Source organism: Trachymyrmex septentrionalis, unplaced genomic scaffold (genome assembly GCF_001594115.1).
Source record: "Trachymyrmex septentrionalis isolate Tsep2-gDNA-1 unplaced genomic scaffold, Tsep1.0 scaffold20, whole genome shotgun sequence".
In the NCBI taxonomy this organism is placed as follows: Eukaryota; Metazoa; Arthropoda; class Insecta; order Hymenoptera; family Formicidae; genus Trachymyrmex; species Trachymyrmex septentrionalis.
Genome location: NW_017305180.1, coordinates 5,894,868 through 5,909,766, shown reverse-complemented (window position 1 = coordinate 5,909,766; position 14,899 = coordinate 5,894,868). Strand labels below are relative to the sequence as shown.

The 14,899-nt window shown below is 33.0% G+C and overlaps 3 protein-coding genes across 5 annotated transcripts in view; 2 read left to right on the top strand and 1 right to left on the bottom strand.

The window, feature by feature from the left end:
- Positions 1 to 780: 780 nt before the first annotated feature.
- Positions 781 to 2,364, top strand: LOC108747638 (OTU domain-containing protein 6B). Its single transcript, XM_018485235.1, has 4 exons — positions 781 to 909; positions 1,046 to 1,454; positions 1,690 to 1,909; positions 2,054 to 2,364. The coding sequence occupies exons 1-4, from the start codon at positions 840 to 842 to the stop codon at positions 2,237 to 2,239; spliced, it is 885 nt and encodes a 294-aa protein (XP_018340737.1). The 5' UTR covers positions 781 to 839; the 3' UTR covers positions 2,240 to 2,364.
- Positions 2,365 to 4,161: 1,797 nt separating this feature from the next.
- Positions 4,162 to 8,093, bottom strand: LOC108747584 (lysine--tRNA ligase). 2 transcript variants are annotated; one of them, XM_018485145.1, is made up of 9 exons: positions 8,003 to 8,062; positions 7,609 to 7,790; positions 7,399 to 7,534; positions 6,631 to 7,080; positions 6,226 to 6,471; positions 5,714 to 6,136; positions 5,336 to 5,529; positions 5,039 to 5,201; positions 4,162 to 4,293 (listed from the first exon to the last, which is right to left on the bottom strand). In XM_018485145.1, the coding sequence occupies exons 2-9, from the start codon at positions 7,722 to 7,724 to the stop codon at positions 4,195 to 4,197; spliced, it is 1,827 nt and encodes a 608-aa protein (XP_018340647.1). In that variant the 5' UTR covers positions 7,725 to 7,790; positions 8,003 to 8,062; the 3' UTR covers positions 4,162 to 4,194. The 2 variants fall into 2 exon arrangements, with proteins under 2 accessions (XP_018340647.1, XP_018340648.1); XM_018485146.1 differs by lacking the exon at positions 7,609 to 7,790 and having other exon boundaries at positions 8,003 to 8,093.
- Positions 8,094 to 11,310: 3,217 nt separating this feature from the next.
- LOC108747651 (protein PIH1D3) overlaps positions 11,311 to 14,899 on the top strand; it is a 5,057-nt gene continuing 1,468 nt past the window's right edge. The window contains exons 1-4 of one of the 2 annotated variants that reach the window (XM_018485249.1): positions 11,311 to 11,486; positions 12,947 to 13,161; positions 13,993 to 14,120; positions 14,298 to 14,477. In XM_018485249.1, coding sequence (XP_018340751.1) covers positions 11,372 to 11,486; positions 12,947 to 13,161; positions 13,993 to 14,120; positions 14,298 to 14,427 — 588 coding nt within the window. In that variant the 5' untranslated portion in view covers positions 11,311 to 11,371 and the 3' untranslated portion in view covers positions 14,428 to 14,477. Of the gene's footprint in view, positions 11,487 to 12,946; positions 13,162 to 13,992; positions 14,121 to 14,297; positions 14,483 to 14,899 lie in introns of both variants that reach the window. The other variant, XM_018485248.1, reaches the window with a different exon arrangement.

Sequence of the window (14,899 nt, the reverse complement as noted above, 5' to 3'; positions counted from 1 at the left end):
CGAACCTGCCGCAAAGACATCCGTTTCTTTTCCTAGTTAAGGGTGATAATGGAGATGACGCTTAGCGAACAAAACTGTATTCCATTTCCTTTATTGGATATTAATAAATGATAAATCTATAATTTCGTTTCCTTTTTTTTTTAATTGTTATTGCGTCGTACGTGAATTTTGATTGTACTTTTGCACCCTCTCCGCGCATAAATATATCATCGCAATATATTACAATGCATTTGGAAGATTTTTCAAGTATATTAAATTACTTTTTTATACATGGAGAATAATTTTAAAGGCTCTAAAAGATTTTTCGAAAGTAATGTAAATATGATTAATTCAACCTGCCGCTTTTCCGGAATATACGCAGCAGTGTTCCCCAATAACATAGATGCCTAATTTAGAGAGCTTTCCAACAAACGACACTGTGTAACATAAAGAACATTTCCTCTTTATTTAAACGTTAGCGGACAACAAGGATATAATAATTCACTGTGTTACACTGTCATCTGTCTCTTGTTGGAAAACTCCCTAAAAGATGTCTGTAATCTAAGGTAAACACAAAATCATAATAAGTTTCAAGACATCAAATAAAAATCGTATTTTAAGAAAAATCATTCTTCCCTACCACAACGTGGGATAAGCTTTGACGTAAAGCCAAATTCAAATAATCGCGGTAACATTGGCGGCATCTGGTACCGCTCTTCTGATGTTCAAAATGCGCAATAGCATACCATGCGCCGACTCAGCTCACTCAGCTTCCTGTTCCATTACTTCCGTTCTCCGTAATACGTATAGTGTGCTTCTGCTAGAACTTTAGTTACGGTAGAGGTTATATTTAAAGTACGATGGCAGAGGCGACGTTAACAGAGGAAGAGTTAACGCAGAAACACAAGAAGGAACGCAAGGAATTGCAAGGTATTCAGATCGAAAACTACAACCTCCTTTATCTTCATTTTTAATAGATCTTTGTAACTTCAGTCGTTTTCCGATTTGAAGCTGGTCTTTACACATTGTGGCCGCCTAACGTTCGAACTTTCTTTCTTAATCGTAGCGCAAATACAGATCTTGAAGAAATCCATTTGTAAAGGTGACAAAAAGAAAAAGAAGGAAATTACGGAAGAGATAGGGCGTCTAGAGGAGCGCTTGGAGAAACGTCAAACGGAGGAGTTGAACACGTGGAGACTGGCTCACGTTACACTGAACGACAAAGAGACAGAGCCCGAAGAAGCGAGCAAAGAAATTAGTAAAGACAATTGTTCGGAGCAATTGACACATAGGGTTTCAAAAGCGCAAAAAAGACGAGAGAAGAAAGCAATCGCGGAGAAGGAACGCAATCAGAGGATCATTGAGCAGGAAGCTCTTAACGTCTTTGGCAAAAGAAATGTTGAGATAGAAACCATAAAGAAGATACTTTCTGAGCGCGAGTTAATGATCTATGAAATTCCTAGCGACGGTCATTGGTAAAGATCTCAAAATGTATAGTATGTACCATATTGATATTGCCAAGAAAGGAAAACAAAAGGATATTTCACAATTTGTCATTTTTCAATTTCATAATTACTTCTCCAAATGCATGTATGGAATAATTTAAACCCATAATTTTTAACAATAGTTTAAAGAAGTTATCAATTTAATGGTACGTTATTCAGACAATTAGTTTCTTGACTGTATATAAAAGTCTAAATTTGTTTTCAGTTTATATAATGCTGTGGCACATCAACTTAAGATAAATGGAGAGAAGCCTCTTAGCCTGCATGACCTCAGAATAAAGACTGCTGACTATTTGAGAGAAAACATGAATGATTTTTTGCCATTTCTTTCCAATCCTGATTCTGATGAACTGTTAACATCTGAAGAGTATGAAAAGTACTGCAACGATGTAGCAGAAACAAGTGCTTGGGGTGGTGCTGTTGAGGTAAATAACATATCGTAAATTTATAAGTGTATGATGACTATGAGCCATTAAATTAAATTAGATTCTAAAGTATTTCTTCTTTGTAAATTATTAAAATAACACAATTTTTTTCCTAGAACATTTTATTGATTTTTTTTATTACAGCTACAGGTATTATCACGTATACTGAAATGTCCAATCGAAGTCATACAAGCTACAGGGGCTCCCTATATCATTGGAGATGAGTACAGTAATGGCAAGAAGGTAATATTGACTTATCATCGTTATATGTATGAATTAGGTGCTCATTACAATTCTGTTACGAAATACGTTCAGGATGAGGAGAGCTGATAAAGATTTGCTTTAGACTCTTTATTTCTGTTTTGTTACAACAATCTTAAAATTTTATTATTAATTGCTGAATTAATCGTAATGAATTAAACATGTTTCAATTTATGAACATGTTTTTGCCAATCAATAACATTAATTTATTTTATGTGAGAAATTTAATATGAATTTTCAAATAGTATAAAATATTTTTATCTATGAATATACAAAAAGATATTGAAAAAGCTGCCAGCAGAATATTTAATCTTCCGACAAGAATTACATTTTTAAACTTTACATTGTGATGTTTATTAAAATATTTATAAGAGAAATTCTTCAAATGTGTACAGTGACTGCTAAAGAATTAAATATAAATTGCATGTAATTAATTTTTCTATAATTTAAGAACGATATTACACTAAATGCATAATGAAAATATACATATATTATTGGTCAGATGTAACCTTAATAGTCACACACATTTTAGGAATTCTTTTTACAGTCATTAATTAAAAATACGAGATACATATCAATGAACTATCTCAGTGAAGCATATTTTCTTGGTCATTTCAAGTAGTTTACTGACTTACATTTTGATGTACACATTTAGAGCTAAAAATGACTGAAAGTTCTACATAAAATTTACTGTAATAATATATTTTCTGTAGATTCATAGAGTACATTTTTACATGTATTTAATAAATATAATCACATCTTGAAATTTTGTATATTATGGCAATTGTATGTTTTATCATATCGTAAGTAGGGATTTTTAACACAGATTAAGTTAACGTTTCTTAATATGTCATATACTATTGTGTATGATCTTCCTATATTAAACGGGCTTCAAGTAGTCATATTTAGCGCTAGACGTGGAAATGTGGACTATAGAGGCGTTTAGACATATTTACTTAAATATAGTAGTATAGGCTATTATAAATATCTTGGCTAGTTAGATGTGAGCTGACCTCTATAGAGCTCTTGTGTTATTGGAGTGATTAAATTTTATATAATATATAGAATTATATTTTTATTTCCCAAATGAATATCAGACAATATAAACATGCTGCCAGCAAATATGCAAATACTTATTAAGATTCGATGTTCTTTGGCTTGTTTCACGAGTTGAAGTATAAAGCATCTCATCATTACTCTCTTATTGTATATTATTTGTCTTCAATGTGGTAGCTGTCACGTTTTGAAATATCAAGCGGCTACCAAATCTGTGCTCACAAGAAATGTCCATGATTGCGTTTCAAAACTCGGAGTAGAATAAATTAGCGTTATTTTATTTAGAATGAGAAAGGATAAGATTGTGTAAGAGTGTTTTTTTAATTCATTTTAAATCGCAAGAATCAACTTTGATCTTTAACTTTTCGGACAAATATACTTTAAACTATGTAGCTTGTTATTTCGTATCTTGAAATGGCGAGTAGTATCCTAAGTATTTTAAGAGTCTTGAAACGCAGCTCAATGTTTATAAGAGTGTTTGTAAAAAAATTTTTTTTTTCATTTCCTGATTACTATATATATTTATGCAATGTTAATAATAGTTTGAATAGTAATTTTGTAATTTTGCTTTATCTATATAAAACGACGAAAGAAAAGATAAAAAATATAAATGGTTTGGAATTGTGATGTTAATAGACAAGGAACACTCTAATATTTACAATGACATTATAGTCTCATGTTTTTGCGATTTTGTAAATGTATCTACTCGATTGTATGTAATGGATGTGTAGTCGGGTATCAAATAAATATGATATATATAAGAAACATCATTTATATAATTTAATTATTTTAATTTTAATATAATTAAAAAATAAGAAAGCACATTTTTTATAAGCCAATTATTGATTGAAAAAAAAAATTTTTATTTGTGTAAATAATATTTTTTATTTACACTTAAATAAAAAATTTTGAAATACTTTTTCCAAAATATCTGTTTTATATATTTTTTAAAAATAATTATTTAAACTTTATTTTTCTGCACTATCATTTGACGCTTTATCATCTTCAGTCGCTTCCTTATTTTTGTTTGGATCATCCGGTTTCATTTGAGGGAAGAACAATACTTCCTGTAAAGATCAAAGAAATGTACATTCTTACGATATTTATATTGGGTGGGCAAGAAAGTGATTGCGTTTTTTTTAGCTCAAAGTTGTATATATAATATCTTCGTCAATAATGAATGAAATTTAAATTTAAAAAAAGGGTTTTAAAGCTTGAAATCTCTACTTTTAAAAGCTTATCACATTTTTTAAGTTTATATGAGTTTGATAATTTTTACATACCAAAAACTACGAGCTGAAAAAGACGAAAAATTTTCTTCTCACTTTGTGGATTTGTAACGTGTCCAAAACGAATTTGAGAAAATTTTCGATTATCTATCGTGAAAGCTTGATACTTTCCCTACAAAATCGTTTTTTTTAAATATTCCTACGATTTTTGATTACTGAGTTATCGCGGATTAAATAAAAGAATTATTTTGAGTTAAATTGCTCATAACTCCATTAAAAATTGTCGTATCGTAATTTAGAAAAGAGATTTTTAAAGCTGAAATTTTACTCTATCAAGATTTTATATTGGTTGGTAAGAAAGTAATTGCGGTTTTTACTAATAGATGTCTTTAAAAAAAACGCAATTACTTTCTTGTCAACCCAATATATATGTATATTCTGTTCTTCTTCATATATAAAATAATTTAATTATATGAAAAAATAAATTAATTTCATAAGATCACGATTCATAAGGTCACGATTCTTTTTCAAATTTTAATTCATCATTTTTGAAAATATATAAATATTTAGTTTATATACTCACTTTAATATTATTCGAGTCGGTGAGGAACATTGTTAATCGGTCAATACCCATTCCCCAGCCAGCCGTTGGAGGTAAACCATATTCCAAAGCTGTGCAGAAATTCTCATCAACCAATTGTGCTTCCTCGTCACCGGCTGCTTTATCCTTTGCTTGTTGCTCAAATCTGTATGCAGATTTGACACGTTTAAATATGTAAAATAGTCGTAAAATTGAATAACTCAATCGACGGCTTTATTAAAATATATAAATATTGCGTGAAACACAAATTTTCATCAATAAATTTAATTTTCTATGTACCTTTCTCTCTGAACGACCGGATCGTTCAGTTCGGTGTACGCATTACAAATTTCCTTTTTCATAACAAACAATTCGAATCGTTCAGTAAGGCCTTTCTTGGATCGATGCCATTTTGCCAATGGAGACATTGCTTGCGGATGATCAATGATGTAAGTGGGATTGATACATGTATCCTCGATGAATTCTCCAACGAGCTATTCCGCAAAAGATATTCCGATCTAGAGTGGCTGATATTATTGTGTGTAATTGAAAGATACAAATGTTTTAACAGATATATTTCTACAATCTTTCTTATTTTTGATTATTTATTAAAATTACTAGACTGTTAAACGTTCAAAAAGAAGTTAGATGTTTCATTAAGTTTCACTTATGTCTTACTTTGTCTAGTAATCTCGCCGATGTCCTGGGAGGAGGACATTCGATTTCATGCTTGTCACAAAGATCACTAAGAAACTTGATTGCCGTTGATGTATTAAGCTGATCAGCTTCGGGCAGTTTGACTTGTAGAACTTCTTCCAATTGCGTCATCATTGAAATACGCTTGAAAGGTGGTGTGAAGTCGATCTCGTATGCTTTGCCCTCTGGTCCGTCCGGATGGTACTCTATCTTGTAAGTCCCGTGTATAGACTTCACCATGTCAGACACCATATTCTCCGTGATCTCCATTAAGTCATTGTAATCGGCATATGCCATATAGAATTCACAGGTGGTGAATTCTGGATTATGAGTCATGTCGATACCCTCGTTCCTGAATTGCCTGCCGATCTCATATACTCTGTCGATCCCACCGACGATTAGCATCTATTAAATGTTTGCTGTTGCGCTTTATTTTTTCTTTTATTCTAGAGTAACGTTTATTTTAAACTCTATGGAGAAAAAGAATTTCATACCTTGTGATACAACTCAGGAGCGATTCTCATGAACAAGTCCATATTGAGTTCGTTATGATGTGTAACAAAGGGTTTGGCAGTCGCACCTCCAGCAATCATGTTCATCATGGGAGTCTCGACTTCTAAGAAGCCCATATTATCAAGAAACTTGCGTACATAAGCGATTATCTTCGCACGTGTGTGAAAGATTTGTCGAACTTTGTCATTTAATATAAGATCCAAGTATCGCTGCCGAAATCTTGTTTCCTGATTGTATACAAAAGTGTTTATCCCGATTACGAATTATGTATTTACATAATATATTTACACACATTGCATGTTGTAATGAGTTAGAAATTATTATAACATAAATTTAAAATATATATGTTTAAGAACTATGTATTTTTCTGTAAATTTATTTCTTACTTTGTCTTTCAGGCCAAAATAGAGATGTGGCAACATATGCAAACATGGACTTAGAAGGATAATAGATCGTGGTACGATCGAGAATTCGCCTTTTTTGCTTTTTGCAGGTTTGCCAACGACACCTATGATGTCGCCTCTCTTAATCTTTGCAGTATCTGCTACAAATTTTTCCTCGTTTTCATATAATCTTGCGTTAGCCATCACTTGCACCTTGACACCTTCGCCACGAAGATCATAAAAAATCAATTTGGCGCCAGATCCTCGAATGGAGTGAACACGTCCGGCGACGCTATGTACCTCATTATCCAATATTTCACCATCTTTCACAATATCCTTGAATTTCTCAATGAACTCCTCCAGGGAGACAGATACGTGAAACTTATGCGGGTAAGGATTATCATTAATAGCTTTGAGTTGACTGACCAAGTTTGACCGGAGCTTAAAATATTCCTGCAAGTACACAAATTTCACAATAAATCTTTTTGGAATCGGGTTAAGATTTAACCTTAGCTATACACTCTATGATCTCTAAAAAATAAATATGTACACACAGCTAGGTTTAATAAAAATATTAATACGCTGTATAACAGACTTTAACTTTAAAGTGTAATATTGAAAATTGTACTGCTGAAATCTATTAAATCCAAGAAAAAGTAATGGATTGCCCATGAAATAAAAGGATCTTTATCTTTTGTTTTCCGCACAAGATGAATTTGTTTTATTATATCCAGTATAAATTTCTATTTTACAAAAGACTCCAGAACTTACATTTGGACTAATCTCTTCTTCATTGATTTCCTTTTTCTCAGACTTTGGTTGAGCTGCCACTGCAAGCGTCTTGGCCTCTTCCTTCTCAGCCTTCTCCTTGGCCTTTTGCTCGGCCTTGAGACGCCTTTTCAGCTCGCTGCAAGGGATAGGATATCGTCTCAAATTACTTCTCTCAGGATCGATTAATATATCAAATGATCCATTACGCACTTCGTGGCAAATCGACGCGGAGGAGTCTGACGCAACTTCGTCCCGTGGCTCGTTAACCAGGTTCGCCCTACTGGCCGCGCAATCATAACACGAGCATTGGCTAATGTACCGAACATGATCGCTGCGCCGGGATTAGACTTTACCCCATCTGACGATTAGATTTTTCTACAAGATATCGCTATCTGCGAGAAAATCCGAACCACGTAATGAGCACCGTATATGACCGCGTGGCAACGAGCCACATGTCGAACTTTTTCTCTTTTTTAGGTTATGTCGCCCGTGAGGAGAAAAGTCCGTGTTGCGATCAGAGCAATCGAGCGAAAAGCGTCACGAGACCCAACGGATATCTTACAGATACAGAATAATCTCGTCCAATGTCGTGCACTTTACTTACTTTTTCGACAGCTTCTCGTTCATCACGTCCACCATGTTGCCAAGCTGTCGCAGAAAGGACCTCTCTCACCGGCACTGGACACCGTTGCGTTGGTCGGACTGCACGTGATCGCACAAACGGCACATGAAACGTTTTGCGCGGTTTCAGATTTCAGGTTCCTCAATGAAGGTGTGTGAGGTGCGTCCCATTCTCGCTGCCAGCGATCACAATGAAATGCAATTTCTGTAGGAAGCGGCAAGTGTTTCGAATTATCACGTGTACGATAGATCTTTAAATTGATGCATATAGATCTTTAAATATGATTAAAAGCGAATTAAAGACCGATCGATATATATTTAGAGACTGATTTTATATTTAAATTATTTTTCGTTTTGAATTTGACTACGAAAATATTCAGAGACTGTTTCCATACAGTACAGAATTTATAGCAATATCGCAGCAATAATGCTGTAATATTGCTGCAATGTTGCAGCATTGTTGCTGTGACTTTTGTGCTGTAGGAGTTCCTATGAAATAATTGTATAACATCTCAGATGTTTATTTAGACAATCTTGAATAAATAAGATACGAATATATTGTATTTTCGTAATTTTTATATGCAAAATAGATTTCTTTTTTAGATGAATTATTTTCATTCGGTCTGTTTAAAGATCACAAGCATCCTCTTTCTTTACGTCTATATAATTTAATTAAAAATTTCTTAAATTTTATTTTTTTCACATTTTCTTATATTGAAGACTTTTTAAAAGCTTTCTTTTTTATAGGATGCTTACCATAAAATTTAATTGGCAGAAGCGCAGACTTTGAGAGTGACTTTGTTTAAACTCGGGATTAATTTAATCCTTCAGAACTGACAGTAGGTCTATTAGACCTCAATTATAAATCTTGTCGTAAAAATGTTAAATAATTTAATTTTTTAATATTAAATTTGTTAAAAATGTCAATTTAATTTTCTTTATATGTTAATTTGTAAGTTTAAATTAGTTATATTAAAATAAGCATTTATATTCTTTTTTATATGAATTATGTTTTTTATATTATTATATTTTGATTCCTCGAAATTAATTAGTGTCTTTAACATAAATTAAATGAGTCAGTACTGTTTTAAATTTTGACATCAATTTCGGAGGATTAATCGGCGATTAATTTAATCGGCAGAACTATTCATGAAATAAAATTTGTATAACTATTGTATATATATATATATATATTCGCATTCTGTTATGTAATTCATTATCGTAATCTTTTTCCTTTCCATATGTAAAACAATAAAATTATTAATTTCCATATTAATAATGAAATACACGATCTGCCTAAAAAGTTCCAAGACAGAATTCGGAAAAATCAAGAAACTAAAATATGTATATAAATTTTATTAATGAAAACCAACATAGAGTTACTCCTGACTTCAATGCTCAGAATGCTCTTTCAACCTTCTTCTTTGGAAAGTTTTGTACAGTAGTCACCTTTCGAAATAAGTTTTCAATGCGCTCGTCACATTGAAGGCTATTTTGAAGTCGATTCGCCTAGATGTCCAAAATATCATCAAAACGCATTCCTTTTATTTGAGTTTTTCATTTCGCGTGTCAAAGCCATCTGTATCAAAGAAAGCGATCAACTTGATTTTGGATTTTGTCGCCTTCACTTTGATTGATTTTGCTTCCCCTGAGGTAAACTCTAGGTATGAATTTTGAAACAAAATTTGTTTCAAAATACGAATCTGAGGTTGGCCAATTCCCAGGTTTGAATTTGGAGACAGAATTTGACAGCAGCCGACGATTCTGTTACAAAAATTTTTATAAGAGAAAAAAATCTAACGAAACTCATACGATTATTGAAACATTACTTTGTAATGCTGTAAAAGAAAATCAAACAATTGTTGGGCTGATTATTTTCAGCACTTCTGGTGATAATTCTGGTCTTTCTGTAGAAATATACATATATCAGCACGATACATATTTCCGCCAAGTGACGTGCTGGTAGCGATAGTTAAGATTGCGTAAAAAATGTTTACAAGGCGGCACAACCTTTGATAATAATTTATTCGAGCGGAGCAACTCAGAACTACCGCCAGAAGTGTTAAAGTTAATCAGCACGATATATATTTCCGCTAAGTGATGTGCTGGTAGCGATAGTTAAGATTGTGTAAAAAGTGTTTACAAGGCGGAACAACCTTTGATAATAATTTATTCGTATAAAAACTCGAGCGGAACAATTCAAAACTACCGCCAGAAGTGCTGAAAATAATCAGCACGACACATTTCCGCCAAGTGACGTGCTGGTAGCGATAGTTAAGATTGCGTAAAAAAAATGTTTATAAGGCGGCACAACCTTTGATAATAATTTATTCGAGCGAAGCAACTCAGAACTACCGCCAGAAGTGCTAAAATTAATCAGCACGACACATTTCCGCCAAGTGATATGCTGGTAGCGATAGTTAAAGTTGTTTAAAAAATATTTATAAGGAACAACTTTTAATAATGATGTATTGATGACGTTCGTATAGAACTCGAGCGGAACAAGTCAGAGCTACGAGTATATTGTCAAAAATGCCCAAAATTATCGGATCGGTTCCGTACGAATATTCTAATCGGTGTAAAAATTATTACATATATGTTGAGATTTTGTCCTGTAACATTATATAATAATCAATCTAGCTTAAAAAAAAAAACGGGAATACTTAACAGATGTCATAATATTCGATGGTATCTATACTTTAGAGGAAGTTATGCCGTGCTGGAACATAAAGTTAGTGGCATTTCTTTATTTTTGATCTTTTGATATAAAAAATGTAGAACATTTTGTTTGAACTTTTGAAAGAACAGTAGAACAAATGGAAAGTGCTACTACCGGAACAATCATTGTTTTTTGAAAATTAATAAAATACCGTGCTAACTTCACAGACACTCTATTTACCACGTTTTGCTTATGTTCTATCTATTTCTACGTTGTACATATATGTATAATGTACAATCCATTGTACATATATGTAGGATGTACATTATATGTATATTTTTCAATTACACAATAAAAATTGTTGAAGTTAAATTTAAACAAATCACCAAAGCGTATCACACAGCTATATGGTACTTTCGATCATTTTTTATTTTTGTCTCCATAACACACGATTGAAATTGTTCTCCGATCGAGAGAACGGCTGTTGCATATTCAATTTAATAGATAAATAGTTTCGACGCCGCGCGACGTCAAGCGGAATTTTTCGACCGAGTCAATTTCAAATCGGGCCACCTTATCGAGTAACAGCGAGTTTGTCGTCATAGCGACGTTAATTTGTTGTTGCGGGCTATGCGTTGTAGAGAAAGTGTGAGCTTCGGATAAAATTTCGCGATATCGTATGTAATATTCGCGATGGACGGTCATTTCAGTCCGGCGGATTTACAGGCTCTCCAAAATTTAATTTGTCCATCGAAAGACGACTCCGACAGCGAGGACGATCTACCGCAGGCGGGTGCGAGGAAATTCGGTGAGTTTACGTTTTACGACTGATTAATTATGGAGATACACCCGGCAAAATTGTTGCATGCTGTTAAAACAATCGGCGTCGCGCGACGGCTAATTTCCCCTGTGCAATTTCAAGCTGGGTAAAGCCCGATGTGTTCCCGAACTGAAAATCTCGTTGTATCGTTACGTTTAATTCGATGTATTGTACGGGATATTATTTAACCTGGCGAAAACGCAATTAATTAGCAAACACAACAATGCCATACCCGCTCGTATGCGCGAGCGTTTATTATTCGCGTATTTTCGATTATTTAATTTACATTTTTTATTCGCATTCGTAAACCTGAAGCTCGCTACAACGAAATGATAGAGAGAATTTTTTATAATGCTTTTGTCTTAAGTATTTCGTGTAGCGTAAAATTTATGAATGTATCTAGAATTTTTTTCGGAGGGGAGATTTTCAATTCTGATTTCTGTTATCGTACAAACAACATTTTTTGCATTAATGAATTGCTTTTCTAAATACTTTAGAACTTAGAATATCTCCTTCTCGTTCCTGATTTTGAATAGAAAAAATATTAAGATTTAAAGTCATAACAAAAAATACATTTATATATCAAATATTATATTAAATACATTATATTAAATATTAAATTAAATTTATATTAAATACATTTATGTAAAATACATTTATATAAAAGAATAAAATGAAATATATAGTTCTTTATAATATTGGAACTGTTATTATATATTATTACATACGAAATATTCACGATCATCTTCCTCAGAAAAAAAATTTTAAAAAATGTAGAAAAGAATTGCCTCTTAGATGAGAAACTTTACTAAATATTATTAAAATTATGACACTTTGTTAAAGTTATAACTAATGAAAGTTTCAGAAATTACCTGAATTATACATAGTAATTTCTCTAACAGAGAGAAAAAAATATCTTATGTGACAACAAAAAGTTTATTTAAAGTTAAAAGTAAAGTTATTTTTTTCTTAATTAAAAATAAAAAAATAAATATAATTTAAGTTGAATCCTCTGAATACATCCATAGCAAAATTACATCCTCCCTCTTATTAGGATCGTAGGTAATACGTAATTGCGGTGAGAATTAAACGTGTATCGCGAGTTTTATATGCATATTTCGATTTCTTCTTCGCAAACCGGTAATATTATCGACGTAACGCTTTATAAATGATCCGACGTAGCAACCAATGAAGCAACCCGCAAGTTAATTTGCGCTGTCAATCATTAATTTTAATATGACTCGTGCGATTCTCAATTCGCAGTTACGTTTAATTATAAATCATCGTTATACATCCGTTTTTAAATTACCGTTAAACAGCTTACGCGCCGCCTCTGGATGATGTTATCATGCGTTATTCTTGAGACAATGTAATGTTATTAGTCATTAGTTGTGCAGAATAAAAACGAGACGATTGACAGGATGGCTAATGAAATATTTGTTTACCAGGACCTGGTGACATTGGCGCGCCGAGTGACCTTTCCCAGGACTCTTCCCAGAATCGTTCGGGACCTCATGCACCCCTACAAAGCAAGGGTGACGATATTTGGCATCCCTCAGAGGCGGTCGACACTCAGAACTTGCAGGATTACGACCCTAGAAAGCCGCCCGAATACGAGATGAAGTTTAAACAGGCAGTAACAGCTGAAGATGTTTATTTAGGAGTGAGTCTCTTTTTGGTAACAATTAAATAAGGCTTTGATACAATTTTGAGCGTTATAAAACGTTCAGTATTATAAATATAAAAATTTTCATCTCTGAAGAAAAGTACAGATTTATCATCTATTTGATTTATAACTTGTGCTTATACAATACATAAAATATTCTCGAACTTTCAAAAAAATATAATACAGATACAGAACTGCAAATCGAATGATCGATCATTTATCATTAAATTTACGATAAGAATAAACTATGATATGTTATATATAGTTCATTCCTATACACATATTCTTATATGTTCATACATATCGTAGTTTAGTCTTATCGTAGATTTAATGATAAATGATGGATCATTCGATTTTAAGTTCTGTATTGTATTTTTTTAGAAGTTCGAGAATATTTTATGTATGAGAATAAATAAAATAAAATAAATGATAAATTTGTATTTTCTTCAAAGATCAAAATTTATATATTTCCATGCTGCAAGTCAATAAAATTTCCATGCTTCAAAGTCAATAAAAACTAACGAAGAAGGATATAAAGAAATGGAACAATAAGATGCGAATTTAATTTTAAAAAGTGAAAATATATATCACCGTTTTTAGATTGCGCTTTAAAAATTAAAATGTATGCAATTTTCCTGGAAAAATAGAATTACCGCTAAAGAAATATGGCGCAATAAAGCAACAGAACCAAGATAACACGTGTCTAGAGTCTCTCGATTATTCTCTCTCGCAAAACCGGTGACTTCGCGAAACGTCGAAAGAGAATTCATTTCACTCGACACGTTACGTGTGAATCGCGGCCTTGAAGACGGACGAATTGTTATTTAGATGGGCTTTAAAACGCCGAGCACGGCGTCCTGTGAGTGGCTGTCGGTGCTAGTGAAATTGCCCCAGGAAACGCGGGAAAAAGTGGAGCTGTCCGTGGAATCCGAGGCGATCGACGTGCGCAGTCCAAGGTGAGGTGACCACGATCAAATTTATTAGTGTGACCCATGTGACAGAAGGAGAGCGAAGCTCGTTCCCGCCGTCGGAGTCGCGTTTGATTCCGATGGAGACGAGCGTCCGCCCTTCTTTGACAATTTTACGAGGCTGTAAATCTACCGGATGCGTAAAACCAGTCGCGATTCCACCAGATATCGGCTGCACCTACCGACACCACATTCGGTGGATCCCAACGCGTCCTTCGCCAAGTGGCACAGTGACACCTCCACCCTGGAGGTCACTCTGAAACTCACACGTGAGCTGGATAACATAAACTTTTGATTTCGGATCGATGCGTCGTCACTCTGGATCGCCTACCGAAGCAACTCGTGTTTCAGTACGATTTTATTGTTTCCAATATTTTCCGAATGGGTAACATTACTTCTACACGATCATAATGATGGATTTTGTTTAACGAGCTCGATATAGATATCTTCTTAGCCATGTGCATTGAGAGAAAAATGAATCGAAATATCGCGAAGTAAATATTATTTACGACGTTTTCTTCGATATGTATTAGTTATGAAAAAATTTAATTTTATGATAACAAAATATTTATTTCTGTGAAATATATCTCACGGTTTATTTGCTAAGAATAAAATTTTATTTCATTGTATTTAAAGATGTATTTTGGTGAGATATATAAATATATTTCCTACAAATAAATTTTGAAGTATCTTTTTCTCAATGTGCATTGATAAGTAATTTTTTTCTATAAGTAATTTTTTATTTACAGTCTTTTCAGTTTTAATAT